Source organism: Heteronotia binoei, chromosome 5 (assembly GCF_032191835.1).
Source record: "Heteronotia binoei isolate CCM8104 ecotype False Entrance Well chromosome 5, APGP_CSIRO_Hbin_v1, whole genome shotgun sequence".
Taxonomy (NCBI): Eukaryota; Metazoa; Chordata; class Lepidosauria; order Squamata; family Gekkonidae; genus Heteronotia; species Heteronotia binoei.
The window spans coordinates 94,082,794-94,102,834 of record NC_083227.1 but is presented as its reverse complement, the minus strand read 5'-3'; the positions used below and the strand labels follow the sequence as shown (position 1 = coordinate 94,102,834).

At 43.1% G+C, this 20,041-nt stretch overlaps 1 protein-coding gene across 3 annotated transcripts in view; it reads left to right on the top strand.

The window, feature by feature from the left end:
- Positions 1–20,041, top strand: part of HDAC11 (histone deacetylase 11) — a 126,001-nt gene that overhangs the window by 90,812 nt on the left and 15,148 nt on the right. For all 3 annotated transcript variants that reach the window (XM_060238291.1, XM_060238293.1, XM_060238292.1), the window contains 2 exons: positions 901–997; positions 7,520–7,698. In XM_060238291.1, coding sequence (XP_060094274.1) covers positions 901–997; positions 7,520–7,698 — 276 coding nt within the window. The remainder of the gene's footprint in view (positions 1–900; positions 998–7,519; positions 7,699–20,041) is intronic.

Here is a 20,041-nt window from a genome sequence, read left to right as displayed (position 1 = left end):
GGGATGACTTCCAACCTATTCTGGCAGAGTCCGAGCTGGTAGAAGTGTGGCCTTTCCCTGGATGAACAGGGAAGTAAGGGGAGGAAAGCCAGCCTAGGGCAAGAGGACAGGGTGGGGAGATAAGAGGGCCATGATGCAGACACAGGGTGGGAACAGAGACCCTGGGCACAGGGCCTTTGCAACAGAGTCCCATGGGCTTAAGGGACAGAGAACCTGTGAGAGGGGTGGAGGTGGAGCAGGCAGAGGTGAGGCCTCCATGTCCCAACATGGCCACGCTGAGAGTTTCAGTCAGCTGGCTAAGAGAGGAACCCAGTCTTGGAAGGGAGGGAAAGCCAGGCAATAAATTCACCCCACACCGAGGGTATTTGGGTGGGCCTATGGGGACATTCCTCATTGAACAAGGGTGCCCTTACTCTCTCTTCTTCTTTGAAGGGATAGGCAGATTGGTGAATTCTGGGAGAAGGTGGGAACTGGGGGATGATTTAAGACTACAAGCTTAGACAGGCTGGGGAGGGAAGAGCACCAGGTTTTCTCAGGGCAGTGTGGAGAGCCAGAGAGAACATGAGAGAAAGCTCATAGGCAGGAGAAAGGGATTAACGTGCTTTTTAAAACTTCCCTTCTCCTGCCATATCTGAGGCCTTCACAGCTTGAACCGGCTAAATATCAAACCCTGGAGGACCCTAACCCCCAGAAGGCAGACCCAGGGGTGCTAGAGCCTGACAACGTAGCAGTAACTGTAAGGGTAACATAAAAATAATCAGATGCTGTTATTTCATATCATAATAAGCTTCCTTGAAGTTTCTAGTGAGCCATATGAACAGGATTATTTTGCAGAATATGGTACAAATCGATAAAATTACATAAGCTGATTTGTATGATCCAGCTGTAATTATTTTGCAGGGCAATGGCCATGAACGAGACTTCATGGAAGATAGCAGAGTATACATCATGGATGTTTACAACAGATACATTTATCCAGGAGATGGATTTGCTAAACGTAAGTGGATGATAATTTTTATGCTGATGTGATCTCAAAGCAATTTAAATATTTTTTTTAAAAAAATTCTTAATAAAGAAATTACCACCTTCATTACTAAAGCATTCTGTTTGAAGAAATAGAATGCAAAAAAGTTTTCATTCACATGGGACAGTTATTTGAACTTATTTCTCTGTAAGGTGCCCCTTGCTATGTGAAGGGAGTTAAAAAGTGTGGGTAGCTTTTATCAGGGTACTCTGGCAACAGGGCCTATGAAACATACCTGTTTCACCAGGGTAGCTTGCAAATAATAGTTGTTAGCCTGATTGTGGACCCACTCTGCAGATGGTCTGCTAGGTACATGGCAGCTTTTTGCTCTCAAGTCACCTTAGGAGGAAAGCTATGGCAAACCTAGGTGGTATGAAAAGTAGAGACATCACCCTGCCAACAAAAGTCCGTATAGTCAAGGCGATGGTATTCCCAGTAATATATGGCTATGAGAGTTGGACCATAAGAAAGGCCAAGTGCAGAAGAAGAGATACTTTCAAATTGTGGTGCTGGAGAAGACTCTTGAGAGTTCCTTGGACTGCAAGAAGATCAAATCAATCATTCCTAAGGGAAATCAACCCACTGTTCCGTGGAAGGTCAGATGCTGAAACTGAAGCTCAAATACTATGGCCACCAAATGAGAAGGGAGCACTCACTAGAGAAGACCCTGATGCTGGGAAAGACAGACGGCACAAGAAGAAGGGGATGGCAAAAGATGCGATGGCTGGACAGCGTTACTGATATGACCAACATGTAGAGAATTCTATCTAAAGTAGCTGTTGAAGATTCATAAGGTCACACAATATTTAATGTTTAGTATCTGAACTCTATCTAAAATAGCAGATGATTCTTAAGGTCACAAATTTACAGTTCAAATTCATAGGATTGTTGGAGGAAATATTTGTACAGTGTTTGCAAAGTTGATTGCTCAAGAATAATTACAAACATACCTGCAAACTTCTGAAAATCAAACAAGGAAATTTAGGTTCCTATCCTTGATCTTGATTGTCTGCTTGTGTAATGGAAGCCACAGTGGATATATATAATGTGAATCAATGTATCCCTGTTTGTACTGGAGAAGATGAGAGCAAGTCAGCCTAGTGAGCCACCAACCTGTCAAACTATTACATGGCTTCCATGGTCCATTTTTCCTGCTTCTCCGTTTGCTTAGCTGCCTTCTCCCTACTCCCCACCCCATCACAGAAGGACAACATGATGTTTGAAATTGGGAAGGAAGAACAAGATCCAATTATGTGCAGCACTATGGCAAGGCCCTGCAGAAAACAGATCTGAAATAAGTCTGAGATATTGCACATGCCACACACACCATGTCAAAGTGCTGCCATTTCTCTAATGTTCATCCCTAATGTTCAATTGAGTACAGTGGTAGCTATGTGCACAACTCTTTTGCCATAGAGGGACAGATTAAGTGTTATTTGGTACATTAGGAGTAGTATCTGTTTTTTTCCCATTTTAGCCTTACGCTTGGCCTCTAGCATTCTAGATTAGTAATTAATGACACTACTGGAGTTGTTAGATGGCTCATCTTTAAGCCATTTTACAAGATCTTAGATCATTATTGGATTAGACATTTCAAAAGTTGCTGCTGTTAGTTTAATGAACCCATAGGGAACATGAGTAAATTTGCAGTACCAGGTTGAGCAAAGTTTTACCCTTTCAAGTCAATGGACTAAGGTGTAACTTTGCTTAGAATAGAAGGCTTTCATGTGATGGACATTGCATATTGTACTATTTCGGTAATGTGTTTTCTAGGCTGTTAGTATTAGACTTTTGATTTTTCTTATACAAATCATACTTCAAAAGAATACCTCTCTGACTCAGTAGGATAATTCACTTTCTTTATTTTGTTTTAACCTTTTAAATAGTAGTTTCCTCTAATAATAATAATAATAACAATAATAATGTTTGTGTTTCTGCCCAGTGGTAAGGGCGATTGACTTCTGATTTCAATCTTGATCTAATAGAAAATATGTCATGTTGCCAAGTAGCATTAGATTGTTTTGGCTGTTCTCTTACGTCATGCCATAAGGGTTTAATGGTCTTTTATAGCAGTTTGTTTACCAAAGCTTCTGGAATTGGCACACAGTATAGAAGAGCAGTAACTGTAGGCAAAAATAGTCATTCATATTAGAGAGAGCTTGTACAAAGACTGGAAACGATATGCTTCAAATCAGCATATTGACTTCTCTGACTTTCTACAGGCAAATCTATTTTACATAATTGTGTACAAAATGGGTAACAGAAGAAAATCTGTATCTCCTGAAACTAAAATGTGGTTTATTACACAGGCTGGAGTGTTGCTAAGATACAAGTAGCATCTGTGGAAAGAAAACCCAGTGTTAATTCTAATGTAAAAGGTGACTGTGTTCTTTTACAATTTGGAAATGAAATCTCACAAGGAAAAAGATTCTTTTGTTATATAGGCAATGTTTTGTATGTACTTATGGGATAATGTTTTACTGTAGCACATTGCTGTATTGAAGGTACTGTTACTACATTTACTGTAATCAACTTAAAGTATGCCATGCCTGTAATTCCTGAACATGTTTCCAAAGAATGACATTCATATCTGTGCTGGAAAGCAATCCTGATTCCTAGACTTGCCATCCTTCTTCAGATAATTTTATCAGGCTCTGAGTCATGGGGGAGGCGTGTCCCACATGATATGGGAGTTTATATTGTAGCAGAATGTTCTGAACGTTCATTTCTTCTTTTTTTCATTTTGCTGAAATTGTACGCAAAGCGATAGATAATAAGACTTTTTTGGGCTCCTATTCTGAGATCTGTTGAGGCTTCTAGTCTCGTTTAATTTTTTTTAAATTAAGTTTGAATATCAAAAGGGGTAAGAAATGCAGGGTTACAGAAGCAAAAAATAGGGAAGGGGGTACAAGATAGAAAACCATAGGGGAAAAAAGAGAAATATAGAGAAGCAGTATATATACCTGTTACATTTCTACCTCAAGACAAAATACAAATTCTTTCTACCTGTTAGCCTTAAAATTTTACCCATTATAACCATTAAATTCTACAGTCTTCTTATTTTGTTATATACTTTTAACTAATCTGAAGTTTATAATATAAATCTGAACTATTCATCTTCAATACATTTAAGTGAGAAAGTCAGAGAAACTAATAATGAAACAGAGTTAACTGGTTAAATTTAGCAATATTAGAAATAAAAGCTAACAGTATTAACACTTAACATAAGCATAAAAAGTAAATATAGTTCCTTTACTAATTTACTTGTTCTAACAGAGAGAGAAGAAAAGCAAAAAAACACAGTACTGTGTCTATTTCATTATAAACAATTTAAGGAGCAGATCCTTAAAATTGCAGAATATTTGTGTTGCCTGTTTTATGACAAATTTACCCAAATTAACTTTTGGTCTACTTTAAACATTTAAAATTCTCTAAAGATTTTGGAGACTGTAGGTCCTGTTTTCATCTTACTCTGAGAATCAGAAATTAATATACAATAACTACCTCAGCTCCTACACTTGTTTATTTTCATGTAAATAAAAAATCATACAATCTCCTTGGCCCACTCTTAATTACATTATTCTATTTAACTTCCATAAATGAGTATAACAAACTGAAGAGAAGGGTCCAAATTATGAAAGTCTCCCTTGCCATTTCAAAATCACTTATCAGTCCCTTTTATTCAATGTTAACCAGTTAAACGTAGAAAAAGAACGAAGCAAAGAAAAAACAGTTTATAATCTTTTCTTCTTGAAGACTTTCAAAAATTTTATCATCTCACTGAAATCTGCCTCTTCTCCCTTTGGCACCTCCATCCATTTTGCTGAGAGTGGTACGGCCCCCGCTTCGTCACTTCCTCCTGTGGAAATTTCAATCAGTCTTGATTTCCGTTCTGTCTTTGTAACTGTGCACATTGTCTCCATTTTGATTTTCTTCCAGACCTTTCTGAACGAATCTTTTAACTTTTTTTCTCGGCTTAACAGACATCACTGAGGATTCTTTACTACTCTGCTCATATAGATTTTCAATTTCACTGTATTTCAAAATAAAAGTCTCCATCTTTTGTTGCATCATCTCTGCAAAATTATCAAGTTCCTGCTTTAAGAAGGTTATGGCACTCATAATATCTTTTTTCCCACAGACTTTAGTTTGAACTGCCATTTCTCCCACAGAAAAGTGGGAGTTAGTCTGTTAGTCAAAGTTGAAAAGTAATTCAAAGTCCCAGTTAATCCGTTTCCTTCAGCCTCAAGTTTTTCTCCTGCATTACAATTGTAGCTGTTTCAGTCCTAATTAGACGTCACTGACATTTCTTTTGTAAGTATATCCTGCTTTTATTCAGACCATATTGTAACCAAAAGGTGATCTCATTAACGCATTTATTTATCAACCAAATCAGTTCAAATATCTTTACTCAGTTCAATTTAGATTATTGAAAGTTTTCCAGCTTGTTCTTTACTTTTTGAAGCCTTATTTGCGGAGAAGGGGGGAAATTTTTCCTCTTCCCCTTTCTTTTGGAACAGTTCCAATTGTTATGTTAAAAGAGCCATTAGGCCAGTATTGTTAGAAAACTGACTTACTTGCATGGTAGAATCCCAGTGCTTAAGGTAGAAGAATGATGCATCAGAAGCTTATTGCAAGAGAAAAGCAGTCAGGCAATCACCTCTTGCTGCCATCATGGCAATTGGGCGGCGGAGCACTGGATCAAACAGGAAAAATGGAACAACCACTGTTGTTTCTCTGGATCCTGTAGAGTTCCTTGCTGTCAGGAGGTCCCCCCACAGGTATCCCTTGGAATGCCACGGCTGTGGCACCCCTCCTACTGCCTGATTCGGGGGGGGGGTGTGTGTCATCGGAGCCAAGCTCCTCCGACCCTCCGATCTCGAGGCGCTGAAACCGGGAAGTCCCCGGGGCTTCTATTCTCTCATTCAGAGGTGTCAAACTTATTTCTTACTAGGGCCAGATGATAACATAAGTGTCTCTTTGTTAGGCTGGGCCATGCATGCCATAAAATGTAACACGCGGTACCAGAGATATAAACTTTATAAAGTTGATTTCAGATGTTGAACAGTAGAGGCTTGATTGGATTAGATATGATATGCAGAGGGATAGTAGGTGTGGAGATACCAGCATTGGTCATAAGACAGGAAGCCTAGGTCTCAATTTCATCCAGGAGGATTCATTCCAGGAGGATGCAAAGAATAAATAGACATAAGTCTGACATTAGAAACTGCAACATTCAGTTGCTGACCTAAGAGTAGCAGTGTTCTTACAAAGGAATTTCAAAGGGATATTAGAGAGACTGCTGAATTGCAATTTATAATGAAGCTCAAGACAATGCATCCTCCTGAGAGCTAGTTTTCCTGTCTCATTACCAATGTTATCATTTGGATCTGAAATCACTCCACTCTCCAAGATATAAGGACCACTTCATATGTTCTAATTCCTAATCAGGGTCTTTTTGAAAGAAAATAAATTCAAATAGGGACAGAAAATCATTTTTTCTAGAAAACAAACTTTTCAGAATAAGCCAAAATAATTTCCTCAATGTGCATTATAGTTTTCAGAAGAATCCATCCTTCCATCCCCACACCGCCCCCCAAAGAAGAAGTGTGCGTGCACTCAAAAGCTTACACCTGGAATAAAATGTTGTTGGTCTTAAATTTGCCATGGAAGTCCAACATTGTACGCTCTCTATCTCTCCCCCTCCCTCCACCTTTGCCCCCAAAAGCAGCCCCAGAGAACCAAGCAGAAGGGGTGGGGGTGTTGTGTGTGTGTGAGAGAAGCAGAAGCAGAGGCAGACTTGTCTTTGTATCTCTTCTGCATGAGGCAGCCATGCAGCTCTATGTGTTTCTTTGTGAGTGACAGAGAGCACGAGAGGGGGTGAGAGACAGGAAGCAGGAAGTGAAGAACCACTGAGGGAGCTGGGGGGAAAGCAAGGGACAAAGAGGCTGCAGCAGCAGCTCTGGAAAGGAAGCAGGAGAAGGAGGTTGCTTGCAGGCTGGATTTGAGCCCTACTTGGGGGCTGGATTTGACACCCCACTCTAATTTTTATTAATTTGGCTAATTTATGTTCATTTTTTGTATTCATAATTTCCAGAAACTTCTGAAGTATGTTCTGAAGCTGTTTGAGTGTAAATATGTAGGTCCTATAGTTTCCTTCTTGCTTCGTAAATAACAGTCATGTGAATTAATTACTGTTTATTTTGTTTTCTTGTTACAGTACTTACCAATCCTTGCCTAGGTCACTGCTGTGGTTTCATGGCATAAACACTGATATTGATTGTCATTGTGCATGTGTTCGTACCTGTGCCTCTTTTTGATTTTCATTCAGTTCTAATGTCTACCGTGACTTACTTATTTTGATAAAGGGGATATTTACTATAATATTTTTGGAGATTAAAATAATTAGTAATAAGAGATTATTTCTTTTACTTCCGTGTTTTTTTCTACCACCAGTACCATATGTAACTTTTTATTTATTTCAATAACTTTTAGGAGCCATAAAACGTAAAATTGAATTGGACTGGGGCACAGAAGACACAGAATATCTTCAAAAAGTAAAAACACATGTGGAAGGTGCATTGAATGAAGTGAAATCAGACATCATCATTTATAATGCTGGAACTGATGTTCTGGATGGTGACCCATTGGGAGGCCTGGCTATTTCACCACAGGTTTGTATAGCATTGTGTACCTTTTATAAATGCGAGAACGATACAGTAACCATCAGCCAATGCCACCAGCACATTCCTTCTGACAACCAGCACAACACGTGTACAATCCCATGTAAATCCTGAGCTGAGTTGTATTTCTTACTGTGCAATTCCTCTTGATCTTCTTCGTGGTCTCTGTGCTTCACACTCATGAGATATAGTGCTTGCGCCAATCCCCTGAATCGGTACCTAAAAAGCCCGGGATTTTTTCGCGCTCAGCACCAGTAGACATGCGCAGGTATCCCAGTACGCATGCTCACCGGTGCCAGCGCGCCAATCCCGCCAGTTCCTTTTTGACCGCCGCGTTTATAGGATCTCCTTTTGATTGCTCTGGTTGGTATTTGGTAATCCTTTGGATTTTTTCCTTGTTATATAGCCCGTTTGTTGTTTTCTTAGTATAGTAGTTAAGTGTTAGAGTTAGTTATTGTTGTTTGGGGGGAAAAAGACTGTTGTTGGACTTGCCTTTCGGGGCTTTATTTTCCCCCCATTCCCTCAGAGATCGTTCTGTGTGGGTTCCGGCGCCTATGGAAAGGCATTGGGTTTTTTTTAAATGTTGCCACAAGTGTGGTAGCAAAATTGCACCTCCTTACGGTCACTCCCTCTGCTTATTGTGTCTGGGCGAGGGACACCGAGTCAATTCGTGCCTGCATTGCTTGAGTTTCTCGAAGCAAACTCGCAAAAATCGGGCGGCAAGGCTATCGGCAGCACTCGTAGAATCAGCTCTTTGTTCACCAAAAATGGGCCCGTCAGTATCGATGGGGGAAGAGGCCCTGATGGTTACATCGGTCGATCCATCGTCACCGGTGCAGACCGATATGCCGACCAAGCGAGGCCGACCCGCAAAACGATCCTCTGAAGGGTTAGTGGCGACCCCGGCTAAGAAACATCGGGACGATTCGGGGACCCAATCGTCCCTCCCGAATAAGTCGAAGGAGAAGCGGAAGAACAGACTTTCCTGCACTCCTTCTCGGGATGCTTCAGTATCGACGCAAGCTGCTCCACCCCGGAAGATCCTGGTGTCTCCGCATCCACGGAGTCCTTCAGTGTCGAAAAGCAGAGGTTCGCAGCCGATCCGTCTGTTGGGATCTGAGCAGGAGATAGATCTGACCCAGCGCACCCATTCATCGAGATCGGGATCGCGTCATCAGAGCAACAGTGGTTCGGCTGGTGCTGAGTTTCTGTTCGCCCACCCCAAACCCAACTCAGTGGTGGTTTCTTCATCCTCTAAGGCGCGCAAGACCCATTCTTCTCCACCTGACAAAGAGGGCAAGAAATTAGACGATGCGGGCAGAAAATTCTATTCAGCTGGAGCATTGGGAGTAAAGGTCTCCAATTATGCCGCATGCATGGCTCGCTACCAATACTCCATTTGGGAGCAGCTCACACTGCTATTGTCTTCCTTGAGCGAGTAGAAGCGATCTTCGTTTAAGAAGCTGCAAAAGGAGGGCTTTGCTGTGGCTAAGCAACAACTGGCTGCAGCAAAGCACATGGTGGATGTATCGGCTAAAACCATCACCTCTGCCGTTTCCCTGCGTCATCACTCTTGACTAAGATCTACAGCTCTTCAGCCTGACACCAGGGCCTACGTTGAAGACCTGCCTTTCGAGGGTGAAGGTCTTTTTAGTTCAACCACTGACAGTGTCCTTTTAGAGATGGACAAAAGCATAAAGACCTCAAGAAACCTGTGTGTCCCAGCTTCCTCTAGGACTAGCAAGCTTAAGCAATGGCATAAATCTTGGCCCAAGAGGCTCTTCCAGAAATTCTCCCCCGACCAGCAGTGGAAACCTCGCTCTTCGCAACCAGAGAATAGGGCAAATAACAAAATCAGATTTTCTTCAGCATCTGCAGCCACCGGCAAATCTAAGGGTGCCCGCCCACAGAAGCAGGGCCTTTGACTTTTCTGTAGCACGCATTGCCGCCCCTCCTTCGTCACATATCCTCCTCCGTCAATATCTTCCGGCTTGGAAGTCCATCTCCACAGACAGGTGGGCTCTTTCCATCATTGCAGAAGGATACAAGATAGACTTCGTTCAGGTTCCGACTCAGTTAGTGATTGTCACCACACCCCTTTCCCCACCTCTGCTGGCGGAGGTGAGCAACCTCTTGCAGAAACAAGCCATAGAACTGGTCCCAGTAGAGGCCAGAATGGGGGGGTTATTTCCTGGTTCCCAAACGGGATGTTGAATTGAGACCAATTATGGACCTTCAAAATCTGAACAAGTTTATCGTGTACCAGAAGTTCAGGATGTCCACCCTGCAAACAATCCTTCCCCTCATCAACCAAAGGGACTGGATGGCAACGTTGGATCTCAAGGATGTCTACTTCTACATCAGCATCCATCCTTCGTACAGGCATTCCTTCGTTTTGCAGTAGGTTCCAACCATTTTCAGTACAAAGCCCTTCCATTCGGCCTGTGCACTGCACCACAGGTGTTCACCAAGATTATGACTGTTGTAGCTGCGCATCTTTGGCTTCAAGGCATAGTTATCTTTCCGTATATCAACGACTGGCTGCTTGTGGCGGAGTCGGAAGAACATCTATCCGGCCATATTGCAACTACTCTTTGTCTTCTTCACACCTTAGGTCTGCAGGTCAACATGACAAAGTCTCATTTTACACCATCACGGACAGTTCAGTGTATAGGGGCCTTGCTGGACACAAGCCTTCACCGTGCTTTTCTGCCTCAGCAGAGAGCGATGGACATTATCAATCTCATCCATCTCTTCCAAAATCAGAAATGGGGCACGGCACAGCAGCTGCAGCAGATGCTGGGGCTGATGGCGACTACAAGCGTGCTGTTGTTTGCAAAATTGAGAATGAGAGGTCTTCAACTGTGGTTCCTCAGACAGTTTCAGCTTTTACGGGACTCACCTTGGAAGAGGTTTACAATTCCACCCTCGATTCTCCGGACCCTGAAATGATGGAAATCCAGTGACAACATCTGTCAGGGAGCTCCCTTCCATCTACCTGTGATGACAGTTACGATCACCACAGATGTGTCTTTGTGGGGCTGGGGTGCTCACATAGATTCTCTGTGTGTGTGTGTGGGGGGGTCCTTGGCCTAAGCAGCTGACTCATTGTCACATAAACTATCTGGAACCATTGGCAATTCATTTCGCCCTTCAGTCCTTCCGTCCCATGGTGGTGGGAAAGGCTGTGGCCCTGTTGACGGACAATACTACAGCAGGGCGGGACATTCTCTCGATGGTTCTGTGCACTAGCTATAGAACTGTGGTTGAAGTGCCTGGAGCATGGCATCTATGTAAAGGCTGCGCACCTTCCAGGGGTGCTCAATCTGCAGGAGGATTCGTTGAGCAGAGGAGCAGCATCTCCACACGAGTGGGAGATGCAGTGGCGCTTTCTTCAACCTGTGTTTCAGCTCTGGGGGTATCCTCAGGTGGATGTGTTTGCCACAGCCAGGAATCGGAAGTGTCCTCTGTTCTGTTCCGGGGGGGCATGGATCCAGAGTCATTGGGAGACGGCTTGATGTTCCCGTGGAACGATTGGTTCCTATATCTGTTTCTGCCTCTGCTGACAAGAGTTGTCAACAAAATTGCGAGGGAGAGACCGCGGTGCATTCTAGTGATGCCGTGGTGGCTTTGGCAGAACTGGTTCCCGATCTTGCTTCAATTAGTGAGGGGGGTTTTCAGTTTCAGGCGGAACTGGACATTCTGTCGACCCAAGACAGACACGTGTTTCATTACAACATGCCTCATCTAAAGCTGACGGCGTGGTTCTTCGACGCTGTGAGTTCTCCAACAGAGTCCAACACGTCTTTCTAAATAGTAGAAAGTTGTCTACCCATGCTTCCTATGACAGGAAGTGGGGGAAGTTTCTTCAGTTTTTGGCTGACCCTATAGTCTCACCCCAACAGGTGGGTCTGTCGGTGATTTTTTATTTTCTGTTATCTGTGGTGGATGCTGGACTTTCCTTTTCTTCTGTTAAAGTTTATTTATCAGCAATATCAGCATACCATGAGCCTGTTGAGGGGCATTCAGCTTTTGCTCATCCTCATTTGAAGAGGTTTCTAAAGGACTGCTCAGATTGCATCCTCCATCAAGATCACCTTCACAGTTAAGGGATTTGCCTTTAGTATTGGACAGGTTGACTCGGCGTCTCTTCGAACCAATGGCAACCTGTTCTTTTCAACTTCTGTCATGGAAGACTGCCTTTTTGGTGGCTTTCACGTCGGCACGCCGTGTAGGGGAACTCATGGCTATGCGTTGTGACCACCCATATTTAGTTTTTCATGAGTCTGGAGTGTCATTGCCTCCTGATGTTTCTTTTCTTCCTAAGGTGGTTTCCCAGTTTCACCTTAAGTTGGATGTTTGGTTACCCATGTTTTATCCCACGCCTTCCTCAGATGAGGAACGTCGGTGGCCCGCTTTGGACGTTAAGCATGCATTACTGTTTTATTTGAGTCATTCTAAAGTTTTCACCACAACCAGCATCTTTTTGTTTCTTATGCTGCTCCTAAGCTGGATTCCAGAATTTCATCTCAGTGGCTTTCGAAGTGGCTTACTGAGACTATTAAACTGTGTTACTTACTGGCAAAGTAGCCATTGCCTAGGCCCATTCGTGGACACTCTACTAGAGCGATGGCAATGTTGGTGGCATTCCTGAAGGGTGTTTCCTTGACGGATGTGTGGAAGCCCGCCACCTGGTCCTCTCCACATGCTTTCATGAAGCATTATGTTCTGGATGTGCATGCTCAGCAGAGGACTTGTCTGGGAGCTGCGGTGCTGCAAGCTGTCTCTTCTGGTTGACCGTCTTCCTGCCTCCAGGTATGTTTTGCTTACTAATCTCCCATGAATATGAAGCACAGAGACCACGAAGAAGAAAGACAGGTTGCTTACCTGTAACTGTAGATCTTCGAGTGGTCATCTGTGCATTCACACTTCCCGCCCTCCTTCCCCACTGCTGACAGTCTCCCTATATTAGGAACTTGCAGCTGTCAAGAAGGAACTGGTGGGATCCACGTGCTGGCTCTGGTGAGCATGCAAACTGGGACGCCTGCGCATGCCCACTGGTGTCGAGTGTGAAAAAATCCTGGGCTTTTTAGGTACCGATTCGGGGGATTGGTGCAGGCGCTATATCCCATGAGTGTGAATGCACAGATGACCACTCGAAGATCTACAGGTAAGCAACCTGTCTTTTTCAGTTCCAGCATCTTCATGTTTTTGTTTTCTTTGAAACAAGAATTACTTTCTGTCCAGGCTAACTATCCCTCATGGCTGTCCTTTTCATTCGAAGCTCCTCCATGGAGATCATAAGGGCCTTCTCTTGCCTTCCTTGCCATTATGGAAACAATTACATAGGCAAGCATATACATGCACTTTTTGTTGTGTGACACTGGCAACACTTTTTGTTTATTTCCCTCAATATTAATATCATCAGTAACAGTTGTTGAGTAAAAGATTGTGAACCACTTCGGTTTAGGAACTGAAGTGTGCAGAAGTATTGCCAGTTTTTAATTCATAAGTGCACTATCCATCTATGTAGGTGTTATCTGCTATATGCTGCAATCTCCATTCACCTCAAGGAGGGATCCATTTAAATGAAAAATGTGCCCTATTAAGGAAAAAATATAAATTACCTTTAACTGTAATGATTAACTTTAGGAAATGTTTAACAAGGCTGCAAGTGCAGACTGATGCAGTGTGTTTAGAAAGCAATGTGCTTCAACACAAAAATTTAAGGTAGAAATGAAATAGTTTGCACATCAGTATTTAAGAAATATTAAATTCCTTCTGGACGCATCTGTTCTGATTATCACATAATTTCCACCCCATGCTGCAGCTGTTTATCATTTATTTCTCTTGCTTGCCTCCCAAAGTTTCTTCCTTTAATGATACAAGTTACAGCCAATTTATGGCAACCCCTTAAGGTTTTCAAGTCAAGAGACATTCAGAGGTGGTTTGCCATTGCTTGCCTCTGGACAGCAACACTGGACTTCCTTGGTGGTCTTCCTTCCAAGTAGTAACCAAGTTGATCCTGTTTAGTTTCTCAAATTGGGCTAGCTTGAGCTTTCCAGATCAGGGTCTCGCTCATTTACCTTACATAAAAACTCTCATACAGGATGCTAAGTAGTGACTGCTTTTTTCATCAGGAACTGTGTTTGTCTGCTTGCTTGCTTGAAGTAAAACAAGCATAACTAAAACACTGACAGTTGGCACAGGTACTTAATGGGATTCTTCAGGTGAGATTTCCATGTGTCTGGGCATCAATAATTACCAGAGTAAATATCTGTAGCTCAGGGTTGCCAGCATTTTCGTTAATGAGAGTTGCTGCTAAATAATCAAAAATACTTTGAGCTCTCCTGTCCAAGAAATAGAACATTGACTAAGAAGAGCACAGGAAATGAAGCTATCAGCTAAGCAGCACAGATGAAAATTTTAAAAGAAAAAAAGGCCTAGAGTAGATATTTTCTCAATCTTTTACTGGATTCTCTAGGAGATGCATGAGCTACTATAAAGCAGATAGCAAGCTACTGGTATGTCTCAAGCTGATTGTAGTTACATGAACACAGAGGGTTTGGAGCCAGTCAGGATGGTTCTTGCAAGGTTTAGAGGCAGAGACTCAACCAGAATCCAGGGTTAGCTTTAAGGGTGAGAGGATAAATAAAAGGCACGTGGAGACTATTACACATGGCAGGAATCAATACGGCTAGAGAGCTCAGGGCATACAGCAGGGTAGAATACAGCGGTATCAGGAGATTATGGGTGTTTTCGCACTTACCTTTTACTGGCGCGACCATCCTCCTGACGCCGGCGAATCTGCAGGGATTTCGCACCAGAAGCGCCAGCGCACCCAGAAGCGCCGGCAACTTCCGTCGCTAAGCCAGCGCAAACGGAAATTGCAAAGATGCAGGAAAACGTTTGCGCTGGCTTAGCGACGGAAGTTGCCGGCGCTTCTGGGTGCGCCGGCGCTTCTGGTGCGAAATCCCTGCAGATTCGCCGGCGTCAGGAGGGTACTCGCGCCAGTAAAAGGTAAGTGCGAAAACACCCTATGATTTGGAAAAGTTCCTTGCTCCAATTACAGGATTCAGAATTAAATAGAATGCAAAAATTCCCCCTTTTCTGGATTTAGGAAAGGAGAATGTAGGTGATCTCAGAAGGACTGCTGTCTGGAGTTTTCATGCCCAGGGAAATTCTCTGAAGAAAAAAATAGAGGAAATCTTGGGGTAGGCAAAAAGGCAAGTTTGAAGCAGTCTTGACTCACAGTTGAGCTCTTCTTGTCTTGTTTCTTTGATTTTTATTTTGAATCCTGATTTGAATTTTTCAGAGAAATCATATGTGGAAGACAGTTATGAATAAGCTTGAACTATAATTTAGCATGGATATGGGACTGATATTCAGATTTCTTTTTCCATCAGTGATAAGTTTGAGATAAATCAGTACAAATGCTAAATTTGTGAATATATTTTGGAAAACTTGAAGCATCATGCAGTAGGTCTTTAGAACTATTTTATAAGTATAATGATCATGTTAAAATAAGCCCAGTGACAAATGAAGATTTTTAAAAGTAATGCAGGTCCAGCATGGTAGCTATGTTAGTCTACTGCACTGAAATGAAAGAAGAGTTAAGCACTAAAGACTAATGATTTTTTGTGTGTGGCATAAACTTTTGTGAGCCAGATCTGACCAAGGAGACATACAAAAACTTGTGCTGCAGTAAATTTATTAAACGTTAAGGTGTGACAAAATGCTGTGTTTTTTAAAAATAGTTAAGTTTAGAAATGTATCAGCTTATTGCATCAAAGTATAAACAGTAGACACAAAATAGCAATGCCATGCATCTGCACATTGGTTATTTTAAATGTTGTTGACTTTGTGATCAGCATGGTTTCTCCTTTGTGTAGATTGCTTTGGAAAGATTAGACTTAGCAGAAATTACTGAATTAGAAGAAAACTAAGCCATTGGAAGTGCATAGGAAAACAAGACATGTAGTAGGGAAAAGAAAAGGGGCAGACTAAAGGGTTGTTTTAGTCTTCAGTGTGGCCATCCAGATGCTCTGAGAAAGTTCTCAAGACATGCATGACTGGAAAAGCCAGTGCCTGATGTTTGCTCTTCCACTGGTTATCAAAGAAATACCACCACAACAAACTGAGCAATATTGTCTTTAGAAGAGTAAACTAGTTGTTTAAACCCTGTAAAATATCTGAGAAAGAGTTGTAACTTGAAATGTGTTAGGGAATTATGTTTATAGCAACTTTAAAGAAAAAGGAAGCTAAAATACACAATGTTAGGTTATTATGTTTCTTTTTTGTTCATATGCTGTCCCCAGCAGGTCCATGTAGAACAGCCATTCCCTTTTAAATAGATTTTGTTTTTACAGCTGCAAATCCTGCTTTCATGTACTAAAGGAATGTTGGCTTTAGACCTGAAGGTTTAATTTCTCTGTGCCTGTCCTTTGTGACTAGATCTATACCTATTAATTGGCTCACCCTTTTAGAAGGCATTGCTCTCAGTACAATTGTTCTCAGCTAAAGAATCATTCCTACTTAAAGCTTTCATGGGAAGATTTTTCCACTCATCATTGTAGTTGCCCTTTTCAGTACATTTTCTAGCTCTATAGTACCTTTTTTGGCAATTACAACAGTTCCCAGCACTCTGTATGCAATCACACTTTAGATTTATATGATGTCACTGCTACAATACTTGCAGTTTTATTTTCAATTCCTTCCCTAAATCCCTAACATTAAATTTACCTTTCTCTTTGCCATGACACCTTGAGCTTACATTTTCAGAGAGCTAACTACACCAATTCTTGATGAGCCTAGGATTTTTCTCATCTCGCATATTATTCCATCCTTCCTCCAGAGAGTATAGATGACATACGTTATTGGCTCTCCCTTTTTCCAGTTTATCCACATAACACAGTGCTGTTGTGTATGTATTAAGTGCTGTCAAGTTGCTTCCAAGTTATTGCAACCCATGAGCACCCTGAACTGGACAGCCCAAGCTAGCCCATATCTCAGAAGCAGATTCTCTTTTGGTTGACGGTGGACCCAAGGAATAGAAAATCTTGACCAATTTCAATTTCTTCATCATCAACTTTAAAGTTGCATAAATTCCCATTAGTTATTACTTGTATCTTCTTGATGTTCAGCTGTAATCCTGCTCTAGCACTTTCTGCCTTAACCTTAATCAGTTGCTGTTTCAAGTCTTTACTTTTATCTGCCAGTAATGTATCATCTGCATATCTCAAATCATTAATGTTCCACCAATTTTCAGACCACCTTCATCTACATCTAATCCAGTTTTCCTTATATGTTCTGTATGTAGACTGAGGCACTGTGTTATCTGGCATTATTGAGGCATCATAGACGCCAAGAAGGACTGGACTCAGGTGGCCCATACCTTCTAAACAATCCAGGCCAAATCTGCTAAACGAACCAGGCCTTAAATTAGGAGAAAATTTCTTGGGGAAAATAAAAGTTAAAAATTATTGTAATGTACATGTACACTTTGATATAGTACAAAAAGGTCAGTTTTTGGAATTAGGACATTACCTGCATATGGTAGAATCAAAGTTATTTCCTCATTCAGAGGAAAGATGCTTTTTACAGTTACACACATATTCTTGCTATCCACAAAGGTAGCACATTCACATATGTAGAGCTAAAAGCAAAATATTGGCAGATAGGTACAACCATCAATGAAAAAGGGTTCTATAGAAATTGGAAGATCTTCATCGTGGTCTCTGTGCAGTCCCACACATGGGTTTTCTGCCTGGATTAGAACCCAGCCTCAGAATTCAAAGCTAGCCTAGGCGTTTATTTTGGCGCACATTCCCTCTCGGTCTGGGGAGCAGGCATACACTGTGCATGCCTGGAGTGAGGGGAAGGCGCTCCACCCACCCAGTTTCTTCTTAATCGCCATTAGGATTAGTCCTACCTGATTGCGTCTCAACTTCGTTACTGCTTCCTTCAATACTCGACAACCTTCTCCCTCAGAGGTTGTCGGACATCTCTGTGGGTTATTCCTACTGTTCCTTCAGGGAGGCAGGAACACTTTTTTCAACTTCCTGTTGGCACCTTCGGAATAACCCCGCCCTCAGTTTTGTTCCTGCCTCTACAGGGAGCAGCAGCACAAGGCTAGGCCCAGCCTTTTTTCTCTGTTTCTTCTTCTCATTTTCCCTTCCATATCTTCTCCTTTCCATATCTAATTTATCCCTCCCTTCCTTCTGCCTTTTGCTGGCCAAAGACAACTGAGGGAACTTGTCTGGGTCGTTTAGAATGGCCTGAGTAGAGACGGTTTCCTATCAGACGAGGAGGGAGAGTCGCGCGCCGCGCTTCTAGCAGCGCCGACTCACGTCGAAGGAGCCGACCTGCCTTCGCGGCTTGTTCGCGCCCTTCCCGATGCGGCCGCAGACGGGTCAGCTGCCAGCGCCAAGAAACGGCGCGTAATGGAGGCCCCGGCGACTTTCCTCGGGGCGGCAGCAAACAGCGGCGGCCATTTTGGAAGTGCAGAGCGTAGCTCTCAGACCTTCCAACCCCCAAGAGCAGGCACTCCGGAGGCTCGGAACTACCTGCAACCGCACATCGAAGGCTTCCAGGACGGGGGTAATGTACAAATGGGCAACCCTCTGAACCCAGAGGCTATGCCTTTTATTAGAAGGGCTATGCAGGAGGAAATGGGGTCCTTTTGCGCCCGCATGGGGCTTCTCTCTCAAGGACCAACCTTTCCTTCAGATCCTCCCCGTCCTTTCTCCTGGCCCACCAAGGCAGCGCGAAAGGCCCCAGTACAGTCTTCCCAGTCCTTATCTTTTGAGCCTGAGTCTATAGCATCTGGCTCTGACCAGGAAGACAGGGAAGAGGGGGAATGTTTCTCCGAGGAGGAACAGGAGGAGGTTAAAATTCCTGAGCAGGCTAGTTGTTTCTTCCGTCAGGAAGATTACCAGTTTCTCCTAGCCAAGACGCTCTCAGCATTAGAAATTGAGGAGGGGCCTATTGATGAGGAAGCCAAGGTAGCTAAATCAAAGAAGTTTAAGTCAAGAACCAGCGGAAACTCTTGAGTTCTTGCCCAGGGGGGAAACTTCTGAACAAGTCTTCCCTTTTCCAGAATACTTTGAAAAGCAGGTTAGAGCAGAATGGGAAAAGCCAGCTTCCCTTAAGCAGTTTCCTCACTTAGTAAAGAAGTTATATGCACTGCCTGCCTATACCAATGAGTTGTTACAAGCTCCAACTGTGGATGGCCCAGTAGCAGCTCTACAATCCTCGGGACTGGTTTCAGAGGACGGCCAGGGTTCTCTTAGAGATCCCCTGGACAAAAAAGCTGAGGCGATCTTGAAAAGATTGTACGAATCTGTGGCCATGATAGTCAAGGCGTCCTCTGCGGCCTCCCTGGTCTCCAGGGCGTCCATTGTTTGGGTACGTAAGTTACTCCAGATGTTACCAGAGGACAACAGACGTATGTTAGAGGGCGCCTCACGCATCCTTAAGGCAGCGTCATTCACAGCCGACGCAACCTTAGATATACTGACCTTTGCCTCCAAGACAATGGCTTCCACTACTGTGGCTAGACGCCTTCTGTGGCTTAGGGCTTGGCAAGCTGACTTTCTCTCTAAGTCTACAGTGGCAGCTTACCCTTTTCAGGGGGATCGTCTCTTCGGGGACGCTTTGGACAAGATCCTAGTAGAGACTAGGGATAAAAAGAAGGCCATGCCCAAATCCATTCGGAGGAATGAAAGGAGGGGCCCCCAGTCCTTTCGGACCCAACATTCCTTGGCCAGATATCGCTCTGAATCAAAAAAGTTTAATTGGGAAACGCCAAAGAATTCCTTCAAAAGAGGTTCATTCGGCTCCAAATTCAATCGCAATAACTTCTCCAAAACGGACAAGCCTGACAGAGAGGCCAAGTCCAAGCAGGCATGACTACAATCTCTTACCGGTGGGAGCTCGACTACTCCACTTTGCAGAAACCTGGGAGGCCTCTCAGGCAGACCAATGGTCTTTAGAAATTGTACAAGAGGGGTATTCAATAGAGTTCCACCGCATTCCACCAGACAGATTTGTCAGATCACCTACCCCCAAACAGGAGCACAAGCTTCTCGTCACCACAAAAGCAATACAGCATCTTATCGACATTCGAGCAATCGAACCGGTCCCAGGGTTGGAGAGGGGGAAAGGCGTGTATTCCATCCTTTTCACCATACCCAAGAAGAATGGCGACTGGAGGGCCATCTTGGATCTCAAATTTCTAAATCGCTACGTCAAAGTACGTCACTTCAGAATGGAAACCTTGAGATTCATTATGGACTCTCTCTTGACAGGGGAGTACCTCACTTCCATAGACCTG